Source organism: Taurulus bubalis, assembly GCF_910589615.1.
Source record: "Taurulus bubalis genome assembly, chromosome: 5".
Taxonomy (NCBI): Eukaryota; Metazoa; Chordata; class Actinopteri; order Perciformes; family Cottidae; genus Taurulus; species Taurulus bubalis.
Genome location: NC_136593.1, coordinates 12,751,939 through 12,777,199, shown reverse-complemented (window position 1 = coordinate 12,777,199; position 25,261 = coordinate 12,751,939). Strand labels below are relative to the sequence as shown.

At 40.9% G+C, this 25,261-nt stretch overlaps 2 protein-coding genes across 2 annotated transcripts; both read left to right on the top strand.

The window, feature by feature from the left end:
- Positions 1–563: 563 nt before the first annotated feature.
- LOC306736174 (semaphorin-3F-like) lies at positions 564–18,912 on the top strand (the record flags this gene model as incomplete). Its single annotated transcript, XM_079217779.1, has 16 exons — positions 564–632; positions 719–781; positions 3,108–3,227; positions 5,766–5,859; positions 7,130–7,249; positions 8,859–8,998; positions 10,196–10,310; positions 15,209–15,278; positions 16,090–16,234; positions 16,405–16,627; positions 16,838–16,926; positions 17,066–17,107; positions 17,675–17,832; positions 17,974–18,041; positions 18,223–18,356; positions 18,484–18,912. The coding sequence occupies 16 exons, from the start codon at positions 564–566 to the stop codon at positions 18,910–18,912; spliced, it is 2,079 nt and encodes a 692-aa protein (XP_079073905.1).
- A 3,411-nt stretch (positions 18,913–22,323) lies between these two features.
- Positions 22,324–24,999, top strand: gnat1 (guanine nucleotide binding protein (G protein), alpha transducing activity polypeptide 1; the record flags this gene model as incomplete). The annotated part of the gene is made up of 8 exons (XM_079217792.1): positions 22,324–22,429; positions 23,473–23,515; positions 23,589–23,730; positions 23,842–23,999; positions 24,076–24,204; positions 24,310–24,439; positions 24,556–24,709; positions 24,809–24,999. 8 exons carry the CDS (start codon positions 22,324–22,326, stop codon positions 24,997–24,999), a joined length of 1,053 nt encoding a protein of 350 aa, XP_079073918.1.
- Between the last annotated feature and the right edge of the window lie 262 nt (positions 25,000–25,261).

Below are 25,261 nucleotides of genomic sequence, written 5' to 3'. Positions count from 1 at the left end.
ATCAGTAAGTGATTTATGGTTTGTCTGTTGCCATTCAGCTCTGACTCCTGTGAGATTTAATGTTTTCCGCCTTGCTTTTGTCAAACCTGCCATAACCAAATTAAGTGTACCCATAACCTCATAATGGCAGGATGTAATTGTAGGGAAAAAAAAAAACAGCTTCTGTTAATTTAATTTAGGAGAGTCCGAGGGAAATTTTGGCACAACATTATCATACTATCCTGACATCAGCATTCATGCGTGTGTGTGTGGTTTAGATTTGTAAATGAAATGGAGAAAAGATCACCTCTAAGGGAAAGAATGAAATAACTTTGGCAAACCAAAAGGGCGTCTGTGTGCCAAAAGTGAGCCGCCTACACACTTCACTTGTGGCCATGTCTGGGGTTTGTGTTTCCCAATTGTACTGTATGTTTTTCAACTAAGCTCAGCTCAAAGGAAAACAATATTTATTTCTCCCCTCTCTCTTTACAGAGTTAAAGTCTACCGGCACAGCTCATCACTTCTCCTTTTTGCTGAACTCGACTGACTATCGCATCCTTCGCATGGATGAGGACCACGACCGTATGTATGTGGGCAGCAAAGATTATATCCTCTCTCTGGACCTGCACGACATCAACAAGGAGCCGCTCATTGTAAGAAATGTCCCACAAAAAGAATAATCCTGGCTTAGCTCTGCACAGGTTTATATCTAACCACCTTGTTGATCTCTCCCTGTCAGATCCACTGGCCTGTTCCCCCCCAAAGGAAGACTGAATGTGTCCTGTCAGGGAAAGACACCAATGTAAGTATTGAAATAGTATGATAAAATGGAGTACTGAAACAATTGATTTATCAATGACTCAGTCATTGGCAAAATGGCAACATTTCCAGGTTCCTGTTTCTCAAATATATGGACTTAATCAGTTTTATATTATTGTAAATGTATTATATTTGGGATTTTAGAATTTGATTTATTTATATATTTTCTAAGATATTATGAACTAGACAATGAATCAACTAGACCACAAACCAAATATAACTCGCATGCAGGTGAACTCCTGAATATTTTGTAGATTTTCATACATGCCTTTCAAGCAATTCATCAACTCTTAAGACCTGTAAGAGTTACACCACCGGCTATGTTTCACCCACTGATTAAAGCACAGCTGTAATCCTGTGTCCCTTTTGACCTGCTGTACATTTAACATGGTGATACCCTGGTGTTAAAATCCCGAGTGTGTTTTCGTGTTGGTGACATGCATGATTTGAATGTGGCACTGGGGTCAGTGAAGGATATTTTAAAGCTCCTTCCAATGTGTGATTTGTTGTGAAGCTCTTATTTACTGTCCCTTCATCCCTGATTGCTGATTGCATACAGCTGCAACCAATTAAAGCTTTGGCAGGAACTTGGAGCCTGCAACATTCAGTCGTCTCCTTCGAAGGCGGGAAAACATTTTACATGAACCTCCCTATATTTCTCGTACTAATTATACATGTTTCTAATTAATGTTTTAACATGATCAAATTTTCTTTTTTACCACAATAATTATTTTGACCCTGTGTTGTCCAGGCAGGCAGACAAAATGAAGCAGCCACTGGAAGCTCCTGGCCTGTTTGAAGTGTTAATTAATACGATTCAGACATTCAAACACTGCCACCGCCGGTGCAGCCCCCACAAGGAAACTCATATAAAATTCATATAAAAACCAGATCCCCCCCCCTTCGTCTCACACATGAGCAGGGTGAGCGCCGACAGGAGCGGTGAGCACCGACAGGGAGATGAGGCTCTGGCTAATAACCCTGTTCTCCCCTGCTGGTAGAGAGCGCAGGCTGCTGTTTATCCAACTGGAATGTTCATTTATGCGTGTTTGGTGACCCGCGCCTCTCACAGCCTCTGGCTACGTCGTATTGGCTGTGTGTGTGTGTGTGTGTGTGTGTGTGTGTGTGTGTGTGTGTGTGTGTGTGTGTGTGTGTGTGTGTGTGTGTGTGTGTGTGTGTGTAGGGGTGGGTTTGAAATTTCATCACTAAAATAAGAAATACAATTGGCTAACGGGAGATATCTTTGCAAACCTGTCCCAATCTTTAGGGAATGACAGATGATGACAATTCAAAAGCAATTCAGAGGGGATGTCGGTTCAGGCAGGAGGTCAAAGGCAATCATCCCCACTGTGCGCTCTGTGGGGGAGCTCAACTGTGCGCTGAATAATACACACAGACCCACATGCGTAAACACACACACAAAAAAACATCCTCTCAAACCTCTGACTTGTACATCTGTCGTGTTGCTAAGATCTGCCAAAATGGCTCATCCTGCATACACTCTTTTTTTGTATGCTTTGTACATCTTTTCATTTTCGCCAGCTGTCACTAGTGGCTGACATGACGGATGCATCTAAACGGATATCATCGGCCTGTACATTTCTGTTGTTGAGAGTTTTGATTTGGGTGGATTGAGACCAGGAAGGCAGACAGCTGGTTGGAAAAATAAGAGATTAGAAAGCTGCAGACCTCGAAAGCACAGAGCTGTTTTCACCAGCAGCACCTCTTTGTCTGCAATCTAAAAAGAAAAATGTTCATCTTCTAAATTATCTTACCACTTACATAATTAAATATAGAAATAAACGACATCAGTGGAAAGATGTTGAAAAGCTCAAAACGGAAAGCATGTCTCTTCTAAAAAAAAGAAAACGTAATTGGATTTTAGAATCTTTGTTGTTGTTTTTAAATGTTTTTATTTTTAACTCAAAAGTCTTGCTTGGTTGAACCAGAATGTTTTTCAAGTCTGACAGAACATTGACTTGCGTCTATCCTCAGTCCCCATAGCAAACACACTTTTCTCGGTTTCTGCCATACTGTTAGATATTGTTTGGGAACATTTTTCCGTCTTACAGTGTGGTCTGATGTGAAGCCTGAGCCAGGCCGACACACAGCCAGGGAAAAGAGCTGCCAAACACAAGCCGTCCAACAGCGGAAAACGATATATTTGATGGTTTTAAGCCAGGCAAAGAGGTTATTAACCATCAGAAGGACATTATGTATTATGTAACCCTTTTTTTCCATTGCATTTTCGTAATCAGAGTATTTATTTTTTAACCTAAATCTCTAATCCTGTTTTTGCTCTCCAACAGGGAGAATGTGGAAACTTTATCCGTCTGATTGAACCGTGGAACCGGACCCACCTGTATGTGTGTGGAACAGGCGCGTACAACCCCATCTGCACCTACGTGGACCGAGGACGCAGGTCACAGGTAACCAAAGATGCTGCCCGACAGCCGTGGAGACATTTTGACCTTCACTCTCAGGTTCTTAAAAGAACCTATCTGTCAATCAATTTCGGGTCAGAGAATCTCCTTCTGTTCTTGCTCCTCGGTTTCACGGGCTCTGCTTCTCTTCCATCATTTTCTGCTTCTTACTTTTCATCAATTTGTGCGGTTTCACGGTCTAAAAGACTCAAAGAAAGAAGCTCATGGCCAGCCAGTCCTATCTAGATCTCTATTATTGCAAAATTGCTATTGGTGAGATGCCTAACTAACTGCCACCGCTTAGAGATGGTTGAGGCACCAATCTTTTCTTACCGCTGGGAATAGCATGTTGACAGTATATCTGTATCAAATCCCCTTCCGTGTAGTCTCCTCCTCATCTGTTTTATACACAGAAGAGCCTGTGGCCTGTCTTTCTATCTGGCTGAGAGCTTCTGAAAGGCCATCATTACTGATGGAGCCTCTCATCCATCATCAGCCTTGTAGCTCACCCCTGCGTCCCTCTCTCCATCCCTCCATCGCTCTACCACGGCGGCCATGCAGAGCTGCAGCAGTTGCTGGCCCGGCTACAGTCCGTACACTTTCACATTTCATATTCACCACTTTGCCTGTTTAGTCTCACTGTTCAAATGGAGGGTTCAGATTTCAATGTAAAGGTCAGTCCAGCCTCTTGTCATTCAGCCCATCCCTTAAGGCCCAAATGCTTTTACTTCACACTGTAAATATTTTCTCCAGCAAGAGTAGAAACCAATTGTTCCGAAATTCTTCTGCTTAGTACACGGAGGGCTTCACACATGTTATTCCTCAGTTAACTCAACTTTTCCCTCTTCCTGCTTTTTCTGCTGTTTAAGAGCTCCTTTTGCAGGGTTTGTGTCAACCTGTTGAGTTCTAGACTGGTGTGATTCAGTAGTGTAATTTGTTTTCTATATTAATGTATCTGTTTTAATTTGTTCTATCCTTCACTTTATATAATGACAAATGTAATGTCTTTTTTGTGTCTCAGTTCAGTGCATTTGCTTTTTTTTTCTTCTTTCCCAGCACTGCATGGTTTATGCATGATGTTTGCAGCTGTGTTTGCTTGACACTGATTCTAATCCAACATGGTTACTAAATGATGAACGTCACCCACCAAGCTCTCGTCACTCCACTTCGAGCACTTTATTTTATTTTTTCAGTTCTTCAAGACGACTTGTTTTTTCCGGTCCTTCGTTTTTGCACTTTCCTATTTCCGTCTTTTGTTTCTGTCCTGGTCATCAACAAGTTAAATACACTTTGTTCTGGGCTGTCGATTGTCGTAATGAGATGGCCCACTGTGCCATGTCTCTGTTTTAGGGGTCCCACTACCTACAGGCAGCCCAATCTGGAGGGAGAACAAGTCGAGCAGCAGACTACGGCACTACGTCAGAGCCTTTGGAGGCGAAGGTGGGCTGAAGGGAGTTTTGTAAAGGCTCTTAAGTTTGGTGCCCACCTGGAGTACTTTTTCAGTCTCAGTTGGAGTCGTAGAGATAGCACAGCTATCCAAACATAACTGGTTTTCACACATCTCACCGCAACAAAAACATCATGCTGAATCTCCAAAAAACCTTTCAAAATAGGAATGTGATTTTATATATATAGTTTTGCAAATAAAAAAATAATTGTTTCCCTCCAACAGCACAATGCTTTGTAAAGTATTTTCGTGCTAATGCAGCCTTTTCCATCAGATGTTTACTGAGTGATGGGATCCAACATTCTCTCCCCATGTCAGAACCATTTTGTTTTTTCACATGAAATATTTATTTGTTTTTGTCTGTGCTTTTAGTAACAGTATTAAAATCATGATGGATTATAACATAGGGATATTATTTTTTTTACCAAACATTGACTTTTAATGATGCTTGTTTTGCCATTGAAATGGATATAATAATCACCTCTTTAGAAGTTGAATTGTTTTTTCTAAATGATAGTGTTCCTCCACACATTTTTGTTCTGTTATTGAAAAAAAAAAAAATGTCCAAGAACGGGTCAAAAATAACACAGCTTTGACATTATTCTGCTTTCCCTTACGTATTTCCTACCTGTCAGACATCATCAGCCAGCTTTAAAGTACCTGACAAAACTCCATGTAGACACATACCCAGTGTTGACACAGATGTTCAAGATGTCCTCTTGCACTGTGAAATAATTAATTCTTGTTTGAGCCACTAACATCAGACGCATGGTGGATGAGTTTTGGATTACTCTCAGCATTTTCCTCCACCTCCCCATCTCACAGATAACTGGCTTTTTGTTCCCCTCAGCAGATCCAATATTGCTGTGAGAGTTTGTTTAAAACTGCTTTTAACATCCACATATACTTCAAAGTGCCTTGTACATGCTGCATTCAAAGAATAACCTTCCCCCACAACACACACACACACACACACACACACACACACACACACACACACACCAATGATATCTTAAACACAATACATCTGTTATCAAAGAAAAAAGAAAAAACATAATGAATCTTTTTTTCTTTTTTAATTCTTTACTGTTTTATAGGAATATATCTTCCGACTTGAACCTGGTAAAGTGGATTCTGGGAAAGGAAAATGTCCTTATGACCCCAAACTGAACAGCGTCTCTGCTTTGATCAGTAAGTCCCTGCTTGTTTTCCCCCCTCATGTACACACAGCTTTAAATGGTTATCTGTGAAAAAAAATCCTAAATATGTCTTTTGTTTTAGTCTGTGTACGCTCCTGTCTGTGAAACTCTGGATTAATAGATTTAAATATATTCTATAAAATGTTGTAAGTATACATATACTTAAAGACAGTCTCAGTTGGTTGTTACAGTAGCTGCCCATAAGGTAATGCACCGATGTACAGTTTGGGGCTTCATCTAATTTCATTATCAATCAATCTGCCCATTATTTTTCCGATCAATCATTGAATTGTTTTGTATATGAAAGGAAAATTTATTGTGGAAAAAAAGTAGTATTTTTCTTAGCCCAGTGGGATTTTTTTTTCTTTTTTTTTTCTAACTGTCAAAAACCCAAAGACAGTCACTTTATAATCATATGAGAGAGAAATTCAACAAATCCTCACATTTAAAAAGTTGCTGATCATTTCCGCTCCAGTCCTCTCATAATTGCATCAATGTGTTCACTGTCCGGCTGATGTGTGTGACCTCATGTGGATGGGTGGTCTTTTGTTGTCAGCAGCTTACAGGTGGTCAGACATGGTAGCTTATATGTGACCTCCTGCCCTGCTTGCGGTTGTGTGAGAGTGAAGAATAAAAAGAGAGAGGCCTCGCTATGTCTGCTTAATTCCAGCTGACCTGAACAAAACTGTAACACCAAGAAAATGAGCTACAGGCTGTCCTGCACAGCTGGCAGGGCAGAAACATACCAAACGGAAAACAACAGGGGAAGCTGGACTTCCCGTGGTTTAGGCTTTTTTACACTTCCTACTTGTCTTACCACCTTTGACCTATGAAGTCTGATGTCAAACTTGATAACATTGTGTAAACCCAGCTGTTCTTTGGATTTTCACTGATTGGCCTAATTAATATAATTGCAATATAATTTAGAGGTCAACATTTTCAACCGGGACGTGACATTTCTGACACGAGTGGACTGGACTTGATGAGATTTTTAGTCTGGTACATTTTGGCACTGTACTGTTGTTTATAAAGAAATTATAATTATCATGTAAGAGTAAAAACATCTCAACTCTGAATGGCCACAGCTGCTGTTCGTGCCACCAGTCTGATTTTGATGAAACCCGGAGGGATTGATGCAACTATTTAATTAAGTTTCATACGAGACGTGACAGACAACATGTCCGTGACTGAAACATGAATATGTTTCATCCGTTGTGGCTTCACCTCTTCAACAACCTTCCTTCTTCCTCTGTGACTGACAGATGGAGAGCTGTATTCAGGAGTCTACATTGATTTCATGGGAACAGACTCAGCTATCTTCCGTACACTGGGGAAGCAGACAGCCATGAGGACTGATCAGTACAACTCCAGATGGTTAAACGGTAATGTCTCATCTCACGGCCTGTTCTGCAGCCAGCATCATTTCCTTCACTTATCTCTTTCCAAACTGTTTCTAATTTATTCCTCAGCTCTACACTGCAGTAATGATTCTTTCAACTTCCTGTTTGTGGCTTCAACAAAGCCCTACATATACCGTCCTGTTCCTAGAGCTATGTGTCTAGGAATGAGACTGTAGATCTTTCCAGCTACACATGACCACATGACTCAAAGCATAAAATGCACTTCGCGAATTGTTGCTTGCATGCCTGCAGAGTTTGACCACAAGGTCAGTAGTGCAGTAGCGGGGGCAAATTACTGAATGTCAATAATAACTCGGAGTAGCCTCCGCTCTCTAATGAACCACGATTGTGACAGCGTCATAAATGCTGTTCGGGAGCTTTCAATTGATGTTGCCAAATCAATCACGGCCTCCCTCGGTGTCGCTGGCTTTCAGATGTTCCTCTGACCCTGTTGCCCTGACAACAGTCCCCTGGTAATGGTACACTGAATTGGGACACCTGAGTCCTGCTAATCAGCCATGTGGAATCCCTCGGATATTTCCCCCTCCCCCAACACGCGGCTCCTGGTTATCCCCCTCCTCCTGGTTTTGGTTTTGTCCCCATTTGGGACCCTGGTCAGTCGCAGTGAGGAGGGGCACCCAGAGGTGACCCACTAAGTCAGCCAGTGGGAGGGTACTGTGATGCCATATTAAGCATTGTCACTAGGAAGAATTAAAAGGCTGGGTTCAGGACGGTTGAAGTGCTATTCTTGGCTCCAGGCTACTATTATTTAGGTCACAGCAGTAATGATTTTCAATAGACCTCTGCCCCATCCCGCTTCTGTGACATATTTACTGTCGTCAAGTTAGTGAGAGTGTTTGCCCCAAGAGGCTAAAATAAGATATGAAACAGGACTTAAAACCTTGTTTTCATGAATATGACTTCCTGACTATTTTAAAGTAGTTTTCTTAACGGTCTACTGCTTCAAAGACTAACAAAAAAATTACAGGTTCACATTTTTTTGGTGTCTTTCTTAAAAGAATAGTCATTGTAAACGTTTTTTGCTGGCTATAATAATTTCTCCTTTTAATGCTGGCCATTCATTTTAGTAAGAGGCGTCAAAATTCACAGACCTAATCCTGTTTTAAACACATCGTTTCAACCAATAAGAGGCTTCAGCATTCCGAGTTACTCAGATTAACTGACAAAACTAACTTAACAATTCTTAAATTTTTTGTCCCCCTACCATAGCACGTCAAGGAAAAACTGTCCAGGATAACAAAGAGAGAATTTAAAACTAAACGGACTCAGGATATAAATTGTACTCGTCTCACTCAGACAGCTGATCATTTACACTGGAAGCACAAATACTTATGTACATATTTAAGAAAGTCTTGACAAATGTCTCTATGTATGTATGCTTTTTTGAAAGGATAAATAAAATAAGACAAAAGGTGGAGGTTGATATGCTCAACTTTGATTTCTTTAATTGGTTGACTCTTATAATATTACATTCACACCTAAGCCTCAGCTGGGGATCATCTCATGATAGCTGGTCTGTTTTTATCCCTTGTTTTTTACAATCTCTCCATCTCTTCTTTCCTTTCTACAGATCCCACATTCGTCCATGCACACCTCATCCCAGACAGCGCTGAGAAGAATGATGACAAGCTCTACTTCTTCTTCCGCGAGAAATCCTCTGAAATGGGCCAGAGTCCCATGACCCAGTCCAGGATAGGACGGATCTGCCTGGTGAGTTATCAAACCAGTCAGCAAACCTCATGCTGATCGTCGCAACTGAATGGTTTATATGTCTCCGTCATAGTTAGTTATAGTCTGATGCCTGTTTCAAAGTCTCTTAGAGGCCCATAAAGAAAGTTCCCCAAGATCATCAGTAATTGCTGAGCACGAAACGATAACGCAAACAAAATAGCAGCTAAGTTTGGAAAGTGTTGTTTTTTTTTCTCTGCACGAAATGTTTGAGCAGCAGAGTTTACTTAAGTCCACATCTGTATACACTTATATACGTCCACAGAAAGCTAGAGCTGTGTTCACTCGGCGATGTACTGCTTTGAGCCAGAGTGTTGTTTTTCACCAAGGATGAACAAATAATGACACTGTCCAAAACTAATTAATATCTGTACCAAAGTACGAAACTGTCAAGTTCATGGTGGCGCAAGGGGAAACGCCAGTGAATCACTAAAGTCATTACAAGACTTCTGTATAACATTTGGGGCCAATCTGGTAAGATGAGATATTTCACTGGCCGAGTGAAAAGTCTGACCTGCTGGTGGGCTGGTGGCAATTTCATGCCCATCCACTTGACAGCTGTCAAGGTATTAAACTACAGCCCACATCTGTCAGCCTGCTGGTGGCGCTAGAAGAAAAGTCAGCGGGATCACTAAAATGTGTAGGTTTATCCTCTGGCCACTGTGTGTGTGCGTACAAAATATCATGGTAATCCATCCAGTAGTTGTTCAAATATTTCAGTCTGGACCAATGTGGTGCACCAACTGACCAACATTGCCACCCTAATAAAATTAATAAACATGTAAATCTGTCTCTGGAAGATATTAAAACATGCAACCCTTTTTGCCACAAGAAACTTTAAGAACAGGATGTTCCCCCAATTTGATGTTATAGTAGTTGTAGAAAAATACACCAAATGTATTTCTTCCAGCTTTGCAAATCATTTGGACTCCATGAAATGTGTTGAGTCCCAGCCCATGAATCATTTCCCAAGGCTCTGAATCTCTACCTCAGGAGAAGTTGGCTGACTCCTGTGCAGATGGGCCAAGCTGAAACCGAGCTGATCTTTATTCATACAGGCCCAATAACATCAGACCCAGTGCAGTTAGTGTGGACGGTTGTTTCAAACAGCTGTTAGTCAGCTGTTGGTCAGTCTCTTCCCTTGGAGGCGGCTGGATGACTACTGTCTTTTCCCCACAGAATGATGACGGTGGACACTGCTGTCTGGTCAACAAGTGGAGCACGTTTCTGAAAGCTCGACTCATTTGCTCAGTGCCTGGAGCTGACGGCAGCGAGACGCACTTTGATGAACTAAGTGAGTTAATATTTCCCTGTTTAAGGGTCTCCCTCCATCACTGATGTGCACCCCTCCCCTTTATGCCACCTGTTGATCATTTAGTCAGTGTTTGATCTAAATATTAACTTCAAAACCAAATATCTAAAACATGTTTTACAGATCATATTCCACAACTCAGGGAACATATAAATCATCTGCTCAGAGTTGGTGTGAAGCGCGTAATGAATATGTGGCAGATGGAAAGTGGGAATTCTTACATGAGCGTGTAACTGCAATCCAAAGCGAGGGTCTCCAGATGGACCTCTCTTTGACAGACTCGGTATCAACAACTTTCTCATTTACAGTGTTCCCTTCACATTTTGCCCTCCCTTTGCTTTGCATACTTTCACCATGATGTTACAGTTTTAAGGCCTTCAGCATTAGCGCCTCCTCAGATTCTGCGTGTGTGTGTGTGTGTGTGTGTGTGTGTGTGTGTGTGTGTGTGTGTGTGTGTGTGTGTGTGTGTGAGAAACAACGGCTCACACTGTACTGGAAGGACTCACACCCAGCAAACCAGCGTTTACAGCAGCATGTGTCTGCTTATGTACATCGATGCTGGGAAGAATCCCATGGAAGCTGCAGCTTTAGATTAACGTATCACTGACTCATACATGTTAAGCTTGACATGTGTATTCCTTTGAACATCCACATGGCTCCAGTAGGTAACATCCTGAAAGGTAACATCCTCACTGTAAGACTGTGATCGCTGTCTCCAGCATTATCCACATGCTTTGCAAAGAATTTGTATTTAAATATAAAAAAAACAAAGCGATTGAAAACAAAATACACACGCACGCATGCACACACACACACACACACACACACACACACACACACACACACACACACACACACACACACGCACGTACAGAGTAATCAAAGTAATCAAAGTAGAAAGCAGCTGGCATCAGTCCCCCACCCCCCTGGATCATCTCGGGCCTGTTCGTCATTCACATGACTGACAGGATTAACCAGGGATTTGTGGTATCCTTGAACATTACGACTGGTGGTATGAGCAGCAAATCTTTCACTACTTTCCACTGGTTTTAGTTTTAGTAGAAAAAGTGCTCATGTGATGGAAAGACTTAATTCATTGTGATTTCAACTGCGAGCTTGAATTTACCTTCAGGCACCTCACTTTTCCTAAATCCTGCTGACAAGATGGATTCAAGTTAAACTCTAATGGATAATGCTCATTCAAGTTGTAAATCGTCTGTAAGGCAGCTTTTTAGAAGATGGCAAAGAAGTAAAGTACTGGTGGTGCCACTGAATACATCTCATGGCCCATAATGGGGAAAAAAAGACTTTAGAATGACTACAATGTAATGCACTTTTCTAAGAAATTTGTGATTAAACATTGTTGTACAAAATAGTATAACGTTTATTCATGTAGTATAATGTTGTGACACTAAATGCTCCATTGCTATGGGACAAATACTACCCACTGCTACAATGTGGAGCTAGTCTAGTTAGCCACCTTACTTGATTACAATTTAAAAAAACAAAAGGCTAAACAGAGGTTACACGCCCAGAATATTTTTGAATTAGTGTACGAGTATCTTTTAACATGGTCGCGTGATATGCCCATTACAATGAAAGGGAAAATGACAGATGCAACTAAGCAGCAGGCATGTACTGAATACCAAAAAGAAAGCTCTTGATATAACTAGTGATCCGTCCAATCCATCAACAAATCCAAAGCTTATTAAATTATGAAATACAGTTAATCACACAGCTTTTTGAGTTAAAGGTGTGCAACTTAAAATGCATAATGCACTGCTCTCATACCGCTACAGCTGACGACGCAGTGCAGCCCGGACAGCGTTGTTGCATAACTATGCATCCTGCACAGTTTTGAGCTAAATGTAGAGTAGCATCTCTTATTCCTGCTGTGACGAGGCTTCGTCTCGCGTGAGGTCATTGTGAGTCCTGAGGTGCAGTGTAACATCCCGCAGCTCTGTGGTCAGTCTTCCCACAACCACAATGCATTCTGTCTCCAGTCCTGCTGGTCCTGGTGGAGCCCAGCAGAGGCATCAGAGTGGTTGAATGAGGACACGAGGGAGAGAGTGGAGTAGATTCAGATGGTGAGGCAACGGAAGAGAAAGCATTCAGTGTTGTGCTGAAGACGAGGAGGAATATAAACACAGAGGGAAAGACACACAGACGCTAGAGAGATGAACATGTCTGCCAGACAAAAATGAGAATGAATGTGTGGGCGATAAAGTTTTATTGCCTTTTCTGAGATTTAATTGTGAAGGAAAACATTGTTTTTTTTCAATTGAGTTATGTTGCACTGTAGTCCACCAATCCCCAAACCTCTTTCACTCTCCATTTGAAGAAATAGGTCCTTTCGGTTTCAGTTTTCGCTGTAATTATTAGAAGTGGACATTTCACCAGCATATTTTAGGAGCACATACATGAAGGTGGATGTCAAGGAGGTAATGATTTACTATCTGTAGGGATTTGACAGTCTATCTTCTATCCCGTGAATATTGCAATATTGAATATGCATTATACACTTTCTCTTGTTTAAAACATCCCCTGTGTTCTTTCTGTGCTTACAGCATCCAGAGATGTGTCTCTGCTAATGTGATGTTGAGAGCGTCTCAAAGACTGTTTCTGATCTGACACATCAGAAACTAAAGTTGCAATGACGCAACTTGCTCTAGTTCTCTGCCGATTTATTTCTTTTCTCCTTCAATGGGCTCATTCTGCAGCCAAGAGGTCTGTTAAACTGGCGTCGGATGGGTTATGAATTTCTTCTTTGTCTGCCAAAAGTAAATTGTTGCTTTAGTGTGCAGCCATACCTGCCATATTCATATCTTGGCATGTAAGGAGGTTTTTTTATTATCATTACAAACTCATGATCAAAAGAGTTTGATTTTGCAGAGTCAGATGTTGTTTTTACACAAGCCATGTGCATTTTAGCTTGTTTATTTTGTGCACACGAGATAAAGCAAAGGCCATAAGAATCGAATCATGTGTTGGCACATTCCACCCTCAATTCTACGTACATGCATAATTGTGGCTTAACATTTTGTTTATTTACTTAATGTTTTTTTTAAGTTGATTCAGGTGATATTTGAGAGATACATTCTGACTAATGTCTTGCCTCTAGCGTCATGGATAACAATGAAAAATATGTCATGGCATCAAAGAGGAGGGGATTGTATGCCTCTTTATTGTAATTAGTGTTTTCTAAATACCTTTGACTATAGGTTATTGTTGTCCTTCTCTGTTCAAGGCAATTTTAAACCTTTCCACTAGTTCCCCCTGGATGCAGAGCACTTGTGTGTTCAACTGCAGATGAAGTGTTATTCTACTCAACTTGTCTAGTTTAAATTTATTCCAGTTTTCTTCCATATTGTTTTTCCTTGCACTTTCCTCTCATTAAGCCATCAAGAGGATACGCAGGGTTCACAACAGCCTCACCCCTGCAGTCAGTGGATGCATATGGCTCCTATTAAAGTCATGTTTCACCAGTGATCTCTATTTCACTTATATTCCCTGCTGAGACTCAAGAACTGTAGTTGAAGCTTTGGAAGAGTTTGGATTCAGGATCTCATTGAGGCTCTGGTAACCGCAATCCATGAGGTCTCCCTCGCCCGCTCTCCTAGGAAGCGAAAAGTCTCCATATGTTACAATTACCTTGGGTTGGAACCAGGTGCAGTCTGGGAACTAATAAAGCCTCGGGATGATTTGATACAAGACACAGACCCTTAATACACCATGTTTTATTTGCATTTTGTGCTTCTTCTTGTGTTTATTACTCCACTACAGCTGTCGTTACTGATTTCTTTTGATTTTACATACAAAAACAAATTAAACGTTTGTTTAATACAATGCGTAGTTTGAAATTAAACCAGTTGCTCTCAGACTGTTTGCAATATGTTTCAGGCTTGTATGAGGGAGTGATTTCCCCTTTTTAAATGACAGTTTAATTTTAATAATTGTTTGAGGCACAGAAGAGGTCAAATTATCCAATATTTCACAAAAATAGCAAAGATTAGAGAGTAGGTCCAAAATATGAAGACGTTTTTGAATGCGCTTTTTCGTCTTTATTGCCTGTTTTCATATCACAACCCTTCAGATGTATCTTATAGCCTTCTGGTGGAAAACTAAACCAGCCAACAGTAAAGTAATTAAACGTAGCTACAAATAACTACCAACAACTGCACTGACTCATCAGTATGCACAATCTAACTATGGCAGGTATAGTAATGTATGAGTCCCAGGCACAAAGTAGTTATACTTTTGATACTCAAGCAAAAATAATAATTCTGTTCTTTTATTTAAAGTTACAATGTTGAAGATATCCGTTGCATTCTCTTTGACGGCACCTATGGAAATAAGCGTTGATTGCAAACATGTTTTTAGATCTAAGAGATCCAAACAGTGTCTGTCGCCCGTGTGACGTCCGTCAGTTGGTGCTTGTTTTTGAAGTGTCACCTGTTGTCGTCGCTCTTTCCTTTGTTTGTTCAACCAAAGTAACCGTTTACTCGCAACGCTATCAGAGACCGGAAGAAAACAGCACAGCGTGTCTGTTGCTCTTAATCTCTCTCGCTCAACACCCACTGCTTAGTGATGGGAAACGCATCACGAGCAATACAGACACCCAGTTCGTCATCCTGCAGCTGCAAGGGCTTTCCCCAGTGGGCCAGAGGCTCGGTCCCCATCGTGTTACCTCATTCGTTTATTTAAATGAGATTCTTAAAGATTATTTAAGTAAGACTTTGAATGCAGAGCTTTTACTTGAAATTGATTATTTTCTGATTTTCGTCAATCTACTTTCACTTCAGGATCTAAGTACTTGCATCACTGCTTTTCATGGTTTATGACTGTGACTAATTACTATAAATGATGTCTTTATCTTTTAGGGGATGTGTATATCCAGCCAACTCAAGACACCAAAAATCCTGTCATCTATGGCGTCTTCTCAGTTTCAGGGTGAGTGTGACTGACGGCTCTCATCAAACTCTCAAACTTTCATGCAGTTTGCAGGAAAAGTGTATTTTGGTTTCCTCCTGCGGTTTCTGTTCATTTTCAGTCAGCCTGAAGGTGTCGGCGCTCTCTCTGATATTGAAATGCCGTGTTGCGTATGACCTGTCAGATTCAGGCTACAAAGACAAAGGCTGTGAATCTGGAGCCCACAGGGAGTCGCGCTTGTCTGAGCGACTGACTGAGCCTAAAGTTCCTCATAGGTCAGGCATGATAGCAAGTTGTCATTCAACACACCGCATTAAAATTCAAAGAACCCAACCAGACATAAATTGAGATTCTGTCTGTGCTCAAGCAGGGAGAGGTGCGCACCAAGTCATAATAAACATGTCTTGATTAATGTATTTGAGAAACAAACACTGTTATTGTTCCATCCTCCCCTTAGGCATCAGGCACGTTTAAACCCAGATGATAAAAAACACATGCAGCGCTAATGATAGATCTCCATGACAGGAGTTACAAACATGGTACACCCACCACACAGCAGCAGGAGCCTGAGCTCTGGCGATTCGCTGCTGTATGTGGGTGTTTGTATGTCAGTGTGTCAGACAGCTTGACTCTAGTTGAGTCGGTTTGAGAGTGTTTGTGCGTCATTATGTTTCTTTTCGTTTGTGTAAGAGACCAGAGTATGTGGAGAGGAAGTAGATTCTACCAGCCGCAGAGAGCACCTGTAGTAATTATCTCAGGGAGTGAGTTTATCTGTATCCCTCTAGCAGCTTTCTCAGTGTGTTCCCCCCTTTTTTCTCCTGCCCTCCTTCAGAGCTGTGTTCCAAGGCTCGGCAGTGTGCGTCTACTCAATGGCTGACATCCGTATGGTCTTCAACGGGCCTTTTGCCCACAAGGAGGGGCCCAACTACCAGTGGGTGGCGTACACTGGGAAGATCCCTTACCCACGACCTGGCACTGTGAGTTATAAACAGTAAACAATCATGAATACACATGCCTCCTCCCACTACACACACAAATGTGTGTCATCCTTTTATAAGAACATGTTTTTACTGCATAAGGAATTTGGTAATTTGCTGGGTTCAAGGTTTTCTATATATTTATTTGTATTACATGTTTTCATCAACAGTGTCCTGGAGGCACTTTCACCCCCAACATGAAATCCACAAAGGATTACCCAGATGAGGTGATCAACTTCATGAGAAACCACCCTACCATGCACAATGCTGTATACCCTGTGCACAAGCGCCCCCTGGTGGTCAGAACCAACGTGGACTATGAGTTCACCACAATTGCAGTGGACCAAGTGACAGCCGCTGACGGGAGCTACGAGGTGCTCTTCCTGGGCACAGGTTGGTGCTCGACATTATGTGCTGATTGTCCTGTTATCTAATAGTCAGTCTTCAGGTTCACACACACCTGAACATTCCTGCTTTGCCTTTTAAGCAGGAATTAAGCAAAGCGGTTTTCTGTTAAACAGACATCTGAGTAGATGGATGGAATGAGTGCAACCTAAGATGAGGTCAACATGGCTGCAGTTGAACTTCTATCGTGTGTTACAGATCGGGGGACAGTCCAGAAAGTGATTGTCCTGCCGAGAGACGACTTGCAGACAGAGGAGTTGGTCTTGGAGGAAGTGGAGGTCTTCAAGGTCAGTCTTCTGAACTTATTTACTTCTGGTCTCTCTGTCCTCAGTCTCTGTCCTCTGTTTGTTGTCTGAGATATAAAAATAAGAGACAAAATATGTTTTGTGTGCTCATTTAAAGCTGTTGTTAACTGTGTTACTGCAGGTTCCCACGGCAATTACCACCATGAAGATTTCATCAAAACGGGTATGTTGCTTTGATGTGGCTTTCAATCAGACATCTGAGAAAAATAACTCTTAGTCATTAATTCCAATAAGAAAATTATATAGTTTTAGTGAAAATTGTCGTAATTTACACCAAAAAAAGTGGGAACGCTTTACTTTACAGGTCTCATAGTTTCACTGAGTTATTGGAAAGGTGTGTTATTTGGCGCTTATTATATGGAAAATGGACACGATGTTAAAATGGATACCATTTCAGTTCTGCTTTCTGGCATTGAGCGGGAGTTTTTAAGTCTGTGCACAGCTGAATGTGCTTAAATATGGAATTTATCTTAAGGGAAAAATACTGTATTTGTAGCCTGGTAATGTTTCCAATGATGCACTAAATTAATAATTGGAGTTCAAGGAAATTCCCTAACCCTATTTATAAATTTAACACAAGTAACTAACGTCTCAAAACTTATATTACATAGTTCCTTCCTTTTTAATCTTTCTAGGGAAATCATTAAGACATTGCAGACCTGTGTATTATAGTAGTATCCAAACAGTTTGTATCTTTTAATTTATGATCTTTACCTCTTTCTTTTAATAGCAACAACTGTATGTGGGATCGGTCTTGGGGGTGACCCACCTGGCTCTCCATCGCTGTGATGTGTACGGGGAGGTCTGCGCTGATTGTTGTTTGGCCAGAGACCCATACTGCGCCTGGGACGGAAAATCCTGCTCCAGATACTCTTCCTCACAGAAGAGGTGAGAATTAAGATGGTATACTCTGGCATGCATTGGTTACACTACCTGTTTGTCTATTTAGAACAATGTATTCTTACTATATGTTGAATATGTTGAAGTTAAGCTTTTTATTATTTTGTATTGTTGATCTGACCCCTCTAGACGGAGCCGTCGGCAGGATGTAAAGTACGGCAACCCGATCCGCCAATGCAGAGGTTATAACTCTAACAGTGAGTATCAGTACAACTGTGTTGAGCCCAGACAGTACACACGCACAATTTGGGAAGAAACATTAACATTTTAAATTATCATTTTCCCTCTGGCTGGTTATTCAAAGTAATTTTTTAGCATCATTTCATATATTTTCTCAGTAAGTAATACATCCAATATATTCTCCATATTGTTTTATAGCCAATAAAAATACTCTGGAGAGCGTTCAGTATGGCGTGGAGGGCAGCACCACGTTCCTGGAGTGCCAGGCCAGGACTCCTCATGTGTTGCTCAAGTGGCACCTGCAGAAGGAAAACAGTGACAGGAGAAAAGAGGTGAGCAAAGCTTGAACTGTAAAGCGGATGTGTTGTTTCAAATGAATGAATGCTGTTTAAATTTCACTTTTAACGTTTAAAAAAATTACAGTTTTTGAATTGTCCTCCAAACTTCCCTTCTTTCCAGATTCGCTCAGAGGGCCGCATCCTAAAAACAGAACAAGGTCTTCTGATCCGCTCACTGCAGTCCTCTGACAGCGGCATCTACCAGTGCACATCCACAGAGAAAAACTTCAAACACACGCTCGTCAAACTGCAGCTTGTGGTCCTGTCCAGTCGCACGGTCAACAGCGTGTTGGTGGAAACGGGCAGTCCGGCCCTCCCTCCACTGCAGTCCAGTGCCTGGACTCCGAGCGCCGGTCAGTATAAAGACCTGCTGACCATCCTAAGCCAGCCGGAGATGGGCCTAATCAACCAGTACTGCCAGGATTACTGGCAGCTTGGAGACGTCAGCCTCGGGGACAACAAAGCCAAAAGCCTGAAGGAACTTAAAGAACAGAAGAAGCCTCGCAACCGTCGGCATCATGATGAGCAAACTACTCCCGCTGAGACATGAGGAGCTGGATATACACCTCACCACCCTCCCCCAGTCAACCTTTTCCACACCACCTCCGAAAACACTGCAACCAGGGGAATGACTCTAGTTAGAAAGATGAAATAATCTTATTGGACAAGACAGATACTGCAACTAAAAGCAACAGCATCAAACAGTTTCTATTTAACTGTTGGAAAAAAACACAATATTTATTGTAGGTTGTAAAAAGTAATTCTTTGTACCTACCTAGAAAACATGTTTTTTTGTGAATAGGTAAATTTGTGCAAATATTGTTGTATTCTTGTTAGTGTTATTGTTTATTACAATGTGTTTTATTATGTTGAGAATATCTTTATGTTTGGTGTTTTTGAGAAACGGCAACAATAACCGAGGACTTTGGGAGAATTCACAGATGGACAAGGACCGATGAACATGTATTCAGAAAACTGTTAGAGGCGACAATGTTGGATCACTTGACTGCTGGCGGTATTCAGTGTCTAAGCTGGAAGTCGAATCGCTGGTCTAAACTTCCTCACCAGAACTTTCTACTGTATATCAGACAGTTTTCACTGCAAGATAAGAGTTGACAGAATGATCACCGCATTTCTTGGGACATGAAAACATAAAAGAAATGCCAAAAGACTGCAGCTGTGACAGCATATCACGGTCAAACAGGCGCATGTTAATGAAAGGCCCTCTGTGGCAGGTAGGACGTCTCTCTCCCCTTTAATGTGTGTGTGGTACAGCCTGGCCTCAAGTAATGATGTTACATCACTTACCCAAACTCTTCCAAAATCAGTTGCTGCCAAGTGTTTTGTTTATATGTGAATAACACATCTCAATGTTGTATCCTTAACAATCGTGATCTTTGTAATAAGCTGTGTTTTGGGGGGAAAAGGGTCCTTTTAACAGCACAAAAGCTGAAAATATAACATTGCCTTCTCTTTTCTCTTTTGAGATAAGAATTTCCAGCAGGCAGCTATATGTGAGTTTGACAGTTTGTGATTAAAAAAAGAAAAAGACACAAAGCACCTTCTGTTGCCAAATTGGTAATCTTGTTAAAACGGTAGATACTTCACATGTATCTGTGGCACATGCAGTATATTCATATAGCAGAGCATAGTTTGTGTGCTCCTCAAAGGGTTGTTTTGGCTCTCAACGAATCTAACGGTTGCATTCCTGCCAGTTTCATGCTAAATATTGGTTTCTCTAAGTGAATATGTATCATTAATCATGTAAACAATCTACACTTCTATTAACTTAAAGCCACAAATGCTTCTGTATTTTCTGTATCAGCTGGTTAACAACAGTCAGCTACTTTCTTCAATCCAATGCAGTGCTATACTATCATGTGTGCCACAGACGTCATATAAAAGTTCCATACAGTGAAACAAAAGTCACAACAACCACGAACACGCTGATCACCACTCGACCTGAAGAGAAACATGTACCACAATCTTCAGAAGGTGGCTTTTCATTGTGCATGACATGTACAGTGTAATGTGTATGGTATTTGTCTCAAATGCTACGTTACTGTGGATGTCGGTGAATGTCTTTCTCGTTGTGGGAATAGGGAAATACTATCGGTGCAAGAAAGATGCTGAAAGTACAGAAAGGTCAGATTGTGCTTTTAGATTTAAATCTCTATATCTCTCGCTATCTGTGTATCTCTCTCTCTATCTATCTCTATCTCTATCTGTGTATTTCTCTCTCTCACTCTGTATGTCTCTTTTGTTCTCCTCTTTTTTTCTCTCCTCAAATTTGCATATATTTCAAACATGTGCATCTATTTTATTTTCCCTGTTTGGCAGACTTTGCTCTGGGTCATTGAGGTAAAGTAGTGTATGATATATTGCAAAGTTGATGTTATTGTAATGATAAAAAAATACCATCTTCCTCATCAATGTTGCTGACTAATAAATTAAAGCTCTATATTTTATAATAACAGAGGTGCTGTTCTGTTTGCTAGTCTGAAGGGTTTGTTACGTGATATGTAACACACTGACTTCAGTACTGCTTGTGTTACTGATCCAGTGTTGAAGGAAGCAAGCAGACTAGTAGTATTGCCATACTGTAAATACTCCATTACAAGTAAATGTCTTGCATTGTTACTTTATTTAAATAAAAGTAAATAGTTATCAGCTAAATGTACTTGATTATCAACAGTAAAAGTATACAATGAAGAAAAATGGGCCATTTGAGTGATATACACATTATCACAAATTAAATAATTATTTATATAATAATATAACCTCCGCTGATCAAGATTAAGTTGTTTTTAAAACATATGTATTGTTCTTTAACATTTCATCATGTTTTATAAGATCATCTGTTTTCTATTCGTAAAGTAACTATAGCTGTCAAACGTGGCACAATATTTACCTGAGGAAATGTAATGGACTATAAGTATAAAGTGACATGAAATGGAAATAATCAAGAAAAGTACTAAAGTATTTGAGTAAATGTACTTAGTTGCATTCCACCACTTCTGATCTGCAGCAGTGTTTTCATTCAAAGTTATGATTTGGAAAGCCTATAATGAAAAGAGTGTGTTAAAATTAAAGTGATATATTCTCAGAGCGTTTACAACAGATGAGCGATAAAGTTACTGTAAGTGTGAGACAAACAATGTGCAATGCTAACACACGGTTACTTTACCGCATATATATGTTGAAAGTGAGTAGATTAGGATCCTTAACCAGCTTCAGATTGAGGTTAATGAGATCTGTCAGGTGAAACTGCAAAGCTCTTTAAGCACTTCAGAGCTCACCCTTCAGTCTGCAGTATTTTATGAAAAATGTCAGTTTGTCTTCATTTTGGGACTTGGAGGCGAGGGCCTGCTCCTTTATTTCATTTAACCCATTTGCTGTGAATTTTCACTGAGTCTATTCTTTTGTTTTAATCACTCTATTTGACCTCTTTGCAAACACTATACATAAGACCACACTTACTCCCACTTCTGCTTTATTTTTTATTTTGGTGCTGGTATGAGATGAATCTAGTTTGGGTAACTGGGTTCCCAGCTATAGACATAGACAGTTATTTAGCTTCACATGCTTCTCTTTTAAAGGCACCTAAGAACAGCATAGCGAGATAAGCACTTGAGCCGATGTTCATCTTCCGCTGAGCGCAGCAAAGTCCCCCTAAAGGTTGGATCACTCCTGCACTGATGTATGTCTGCTTCTCCTCACACCTTTTGGCTCTGCCCTAAAACGGCCCTGTCCTTGTGCTCCATTGGCCCTCCTCAGTCAGGTGGGCAGAGGATGCCCAAAATCCTCTCCTAAGACAGGAAAATACTCAAACATCCTCCAGTGTTTGCTGCGGCGCATTTGACGGCACCGGACAGAAAGGAGGCGATCAGCTAGGATATACTTCCATTTGTCCTGACACTTGGCTTTTGAGCAGAGGGGCCCAAGCCGGGAAAAAAGTAGGATGGGGGCTGGAGCGAGCGCCGAGGACAAACACTCCAGAGAGCTGGAGAAGAAGCTGAAAGAGGATGCCGACCTAGATGCCAGAACCGTCAAGCTGCTGCTGCTAGGTAAAGACGGTCAAGTTGGATACAATATCAGGAAACTTGGGTAACCCCAATGGTGACACATATTTAAGGGCCTCATGAGGCCCCATGGTGAGGCTATACTTTACCTTAAATCCAGTCTATGGGACATAATTTTAGCTGGTGCATTATTTTGTCTCGTAAAGTCTTGGTTTAATCTTCTCACACTTTATTTCTAAATTATTAACACAGGCAGATCGTGTGTGACGTAACTTTGACCATATTAATCTGAACAACCTTTAGAATGTACATAATTGCATAGTTTTAAAAAACCTGTTTGTTTATATTAACGGTGATGAAAATAAACAGCATGTTTGACAAAAGTAAAGACTTAATAACCTGTGACATTGAATTAGACACTTTAATAATCACTCAACTCAATCCCTTGTTAATCCTGAAGCAACAGGTCCTCCAACACAAAGGGCTTAACCCTGAAGGACACGGATACTCTACTGCCCAACTCAAACCGGGCCTGTGGCTGTAGCATTCAAATACAATAACCGGAATAGATCACAGGCGCTATTTAATTAGTCGATCGAGGGGGGAAATTAGTATGTTCTTTTAATTAGGTTAGATTTTTCTTTTGTATTTAAGGACCAACACTTTTTTTTACACCTAAATATCTTAATATTTTACAAAACAATGTTTAATTATACTGTACTGGTACAGTCAGCTCTATACTGCTATGAATATCTGTCCAGTTAGAGCTATTATTTCACACTCAGCTTAATCATCTCATGACAATGTAGGTCAGGGCCAGGGAAAGTTTCACCTGACATCAGCTTTGAACAAGATTAGACCTGAAGTAAGAAGTATTTAGACTTGCTGTGATCCTCTATACCATTACCTGCAGTTAATGTCATTAATGAAACACACAACGTAAATAAAAGCACCAACACATAAGACTAAGATATAGTAATATTTCTCTAAAATCCTAAATGTTGACCATTTTGTAATAAAGTTTGGTATAAACAGATGTATTATTTATTGCAAATAACGACATTTAATATTTTTCTACTTTCATGTAGGTGCTGGAGAATCAGGCAAAAGCACTATCGTCAAACAAATGAAGTAAGATATTTGACTTTTGCAACAAATCTTATTTTCAGAAAATCACATACTAAGACTGTCTTTTCCCCATCAGAATTATCCACAAAGATGGTTACTCACTTGAAGAATGCATGGAGTTCATTGTCATCATCTACAGCAACACCCTACAGTCCACCATGGCCATTGTGAAGGCCATGACCACACTCAATATTAACTATGGCCACAATGATCAGCAGGTAACAGCTGAGAAAGACTTTAATGTGCTTTGTGTAAATTGATTTACGGTTTGTAGAAGACGACTAAATGTTCACTGTATGTGTCCCCGTCCTCTTGTATCTGCCCTGCAGGATGATGCCAGGAAACTCATGCATCTTGCAGACACCATTGAGGAAGGCAGCATGCCTAAAGAGTTGGCGGACATCATTTTGCGTCTGTGGAAGGACTCTGGCATACAGGCGTGCTTTGACAGGGCCTCCGAGTACCAACTCAACGACTCCGCCGGATAGTAAGAAATCACACAAACAGAGATTCAAAATGATCCCTTTTTGGTTTGTTATTGAATGACTCTCATTCCTCCTCAGCTACCTGAATGACTTGGAGCGACTGGTCCAACCAGGCTATGTGCCTACTGAGCAGGACGTGCTGCGATCTCGAGTGAAGACCACTGGTATCATCGAGACAACGTTTTCGTTCAAAGATCTCCATTTCAGGTGAACCAGTGAAGTATCCTCAAGAGCAGGGCACCAATATCTCATCATCTGTGCTACCACTGTTCTGGCTCGCAAGATCAAATGTATGCTTCTGTTCCCGTGCAGAATGTTTGATGTGGGTGGCCAGAGGTCAGAGAGGAAGAAGTGGATCCATTGTTTTGAAGGTGTGACCTGTATCATCTTCATTGCTGCTTTGAGCGCCTTTGACATGGTGCTGGTGGAGGATGATGAAGTGGTAGGATACCATTATTCTATACAATCTGTCTCTTTTTTTTTTGGGACAATCAATAGCGAGTTAATTTGAACGGTTCTTCGTTGGGATTTGGTAAAAACACAAATTCTTTCTTTCAGAATCGAATGCACGAGAGTCTGCACTTGTTCAACAGTATCTGCAACCACCGCTACTTCGCCGCCACCTCCATTGTACTCTTTCTCAACAAGAAAGATGTGTTTGTTGAGAAGATCAAGAAGGCTCATCTCAGCATGTGCTTCCCTGAATATGATGGTGAGGTTCATCAAAACCCACAATTTGCAGCACATTTGAGGACTTTAAAAAGTGGCAAACTGCTTAATGTGCCTCTTCATCTTGATTTCTTTCGCAAAGGCCCCAATACTTATGAGGATGCTGGGAACTACATCAAATTGCAGTTCTTGGACCTGAACCTGCGTCGAGACATCAAAGAAATCTACTCTCACATGACCTGTGCTACAGACACAGAGAACGTCAAGTTTGTGTTTGACGCCGTAACCGACATCATCATCAAAGAAAACCTGAAAGATTGTGGTCTCTTCTAAGAGCCATGCTGAGAAACCCAATGAAGGTGAGGGAAGTTCGCACTGTATTGTGATGATCATCCAGATTCAAACTTTTTCAAACCTTCTTTCTCTTTATTTTACAGGGTGATGTTTTAGCCCTGTCACATTCCACAAATCCCCTCTCAATTCAAACTGAGGACCGAAGATGAAAACCATCCCGTCAAACCACCATCCTCAAACCAGCGAACACAAAAAATTCAAACCAATTTGTTGTGTTCAAAAATAAGTTGTAGCTTTGACC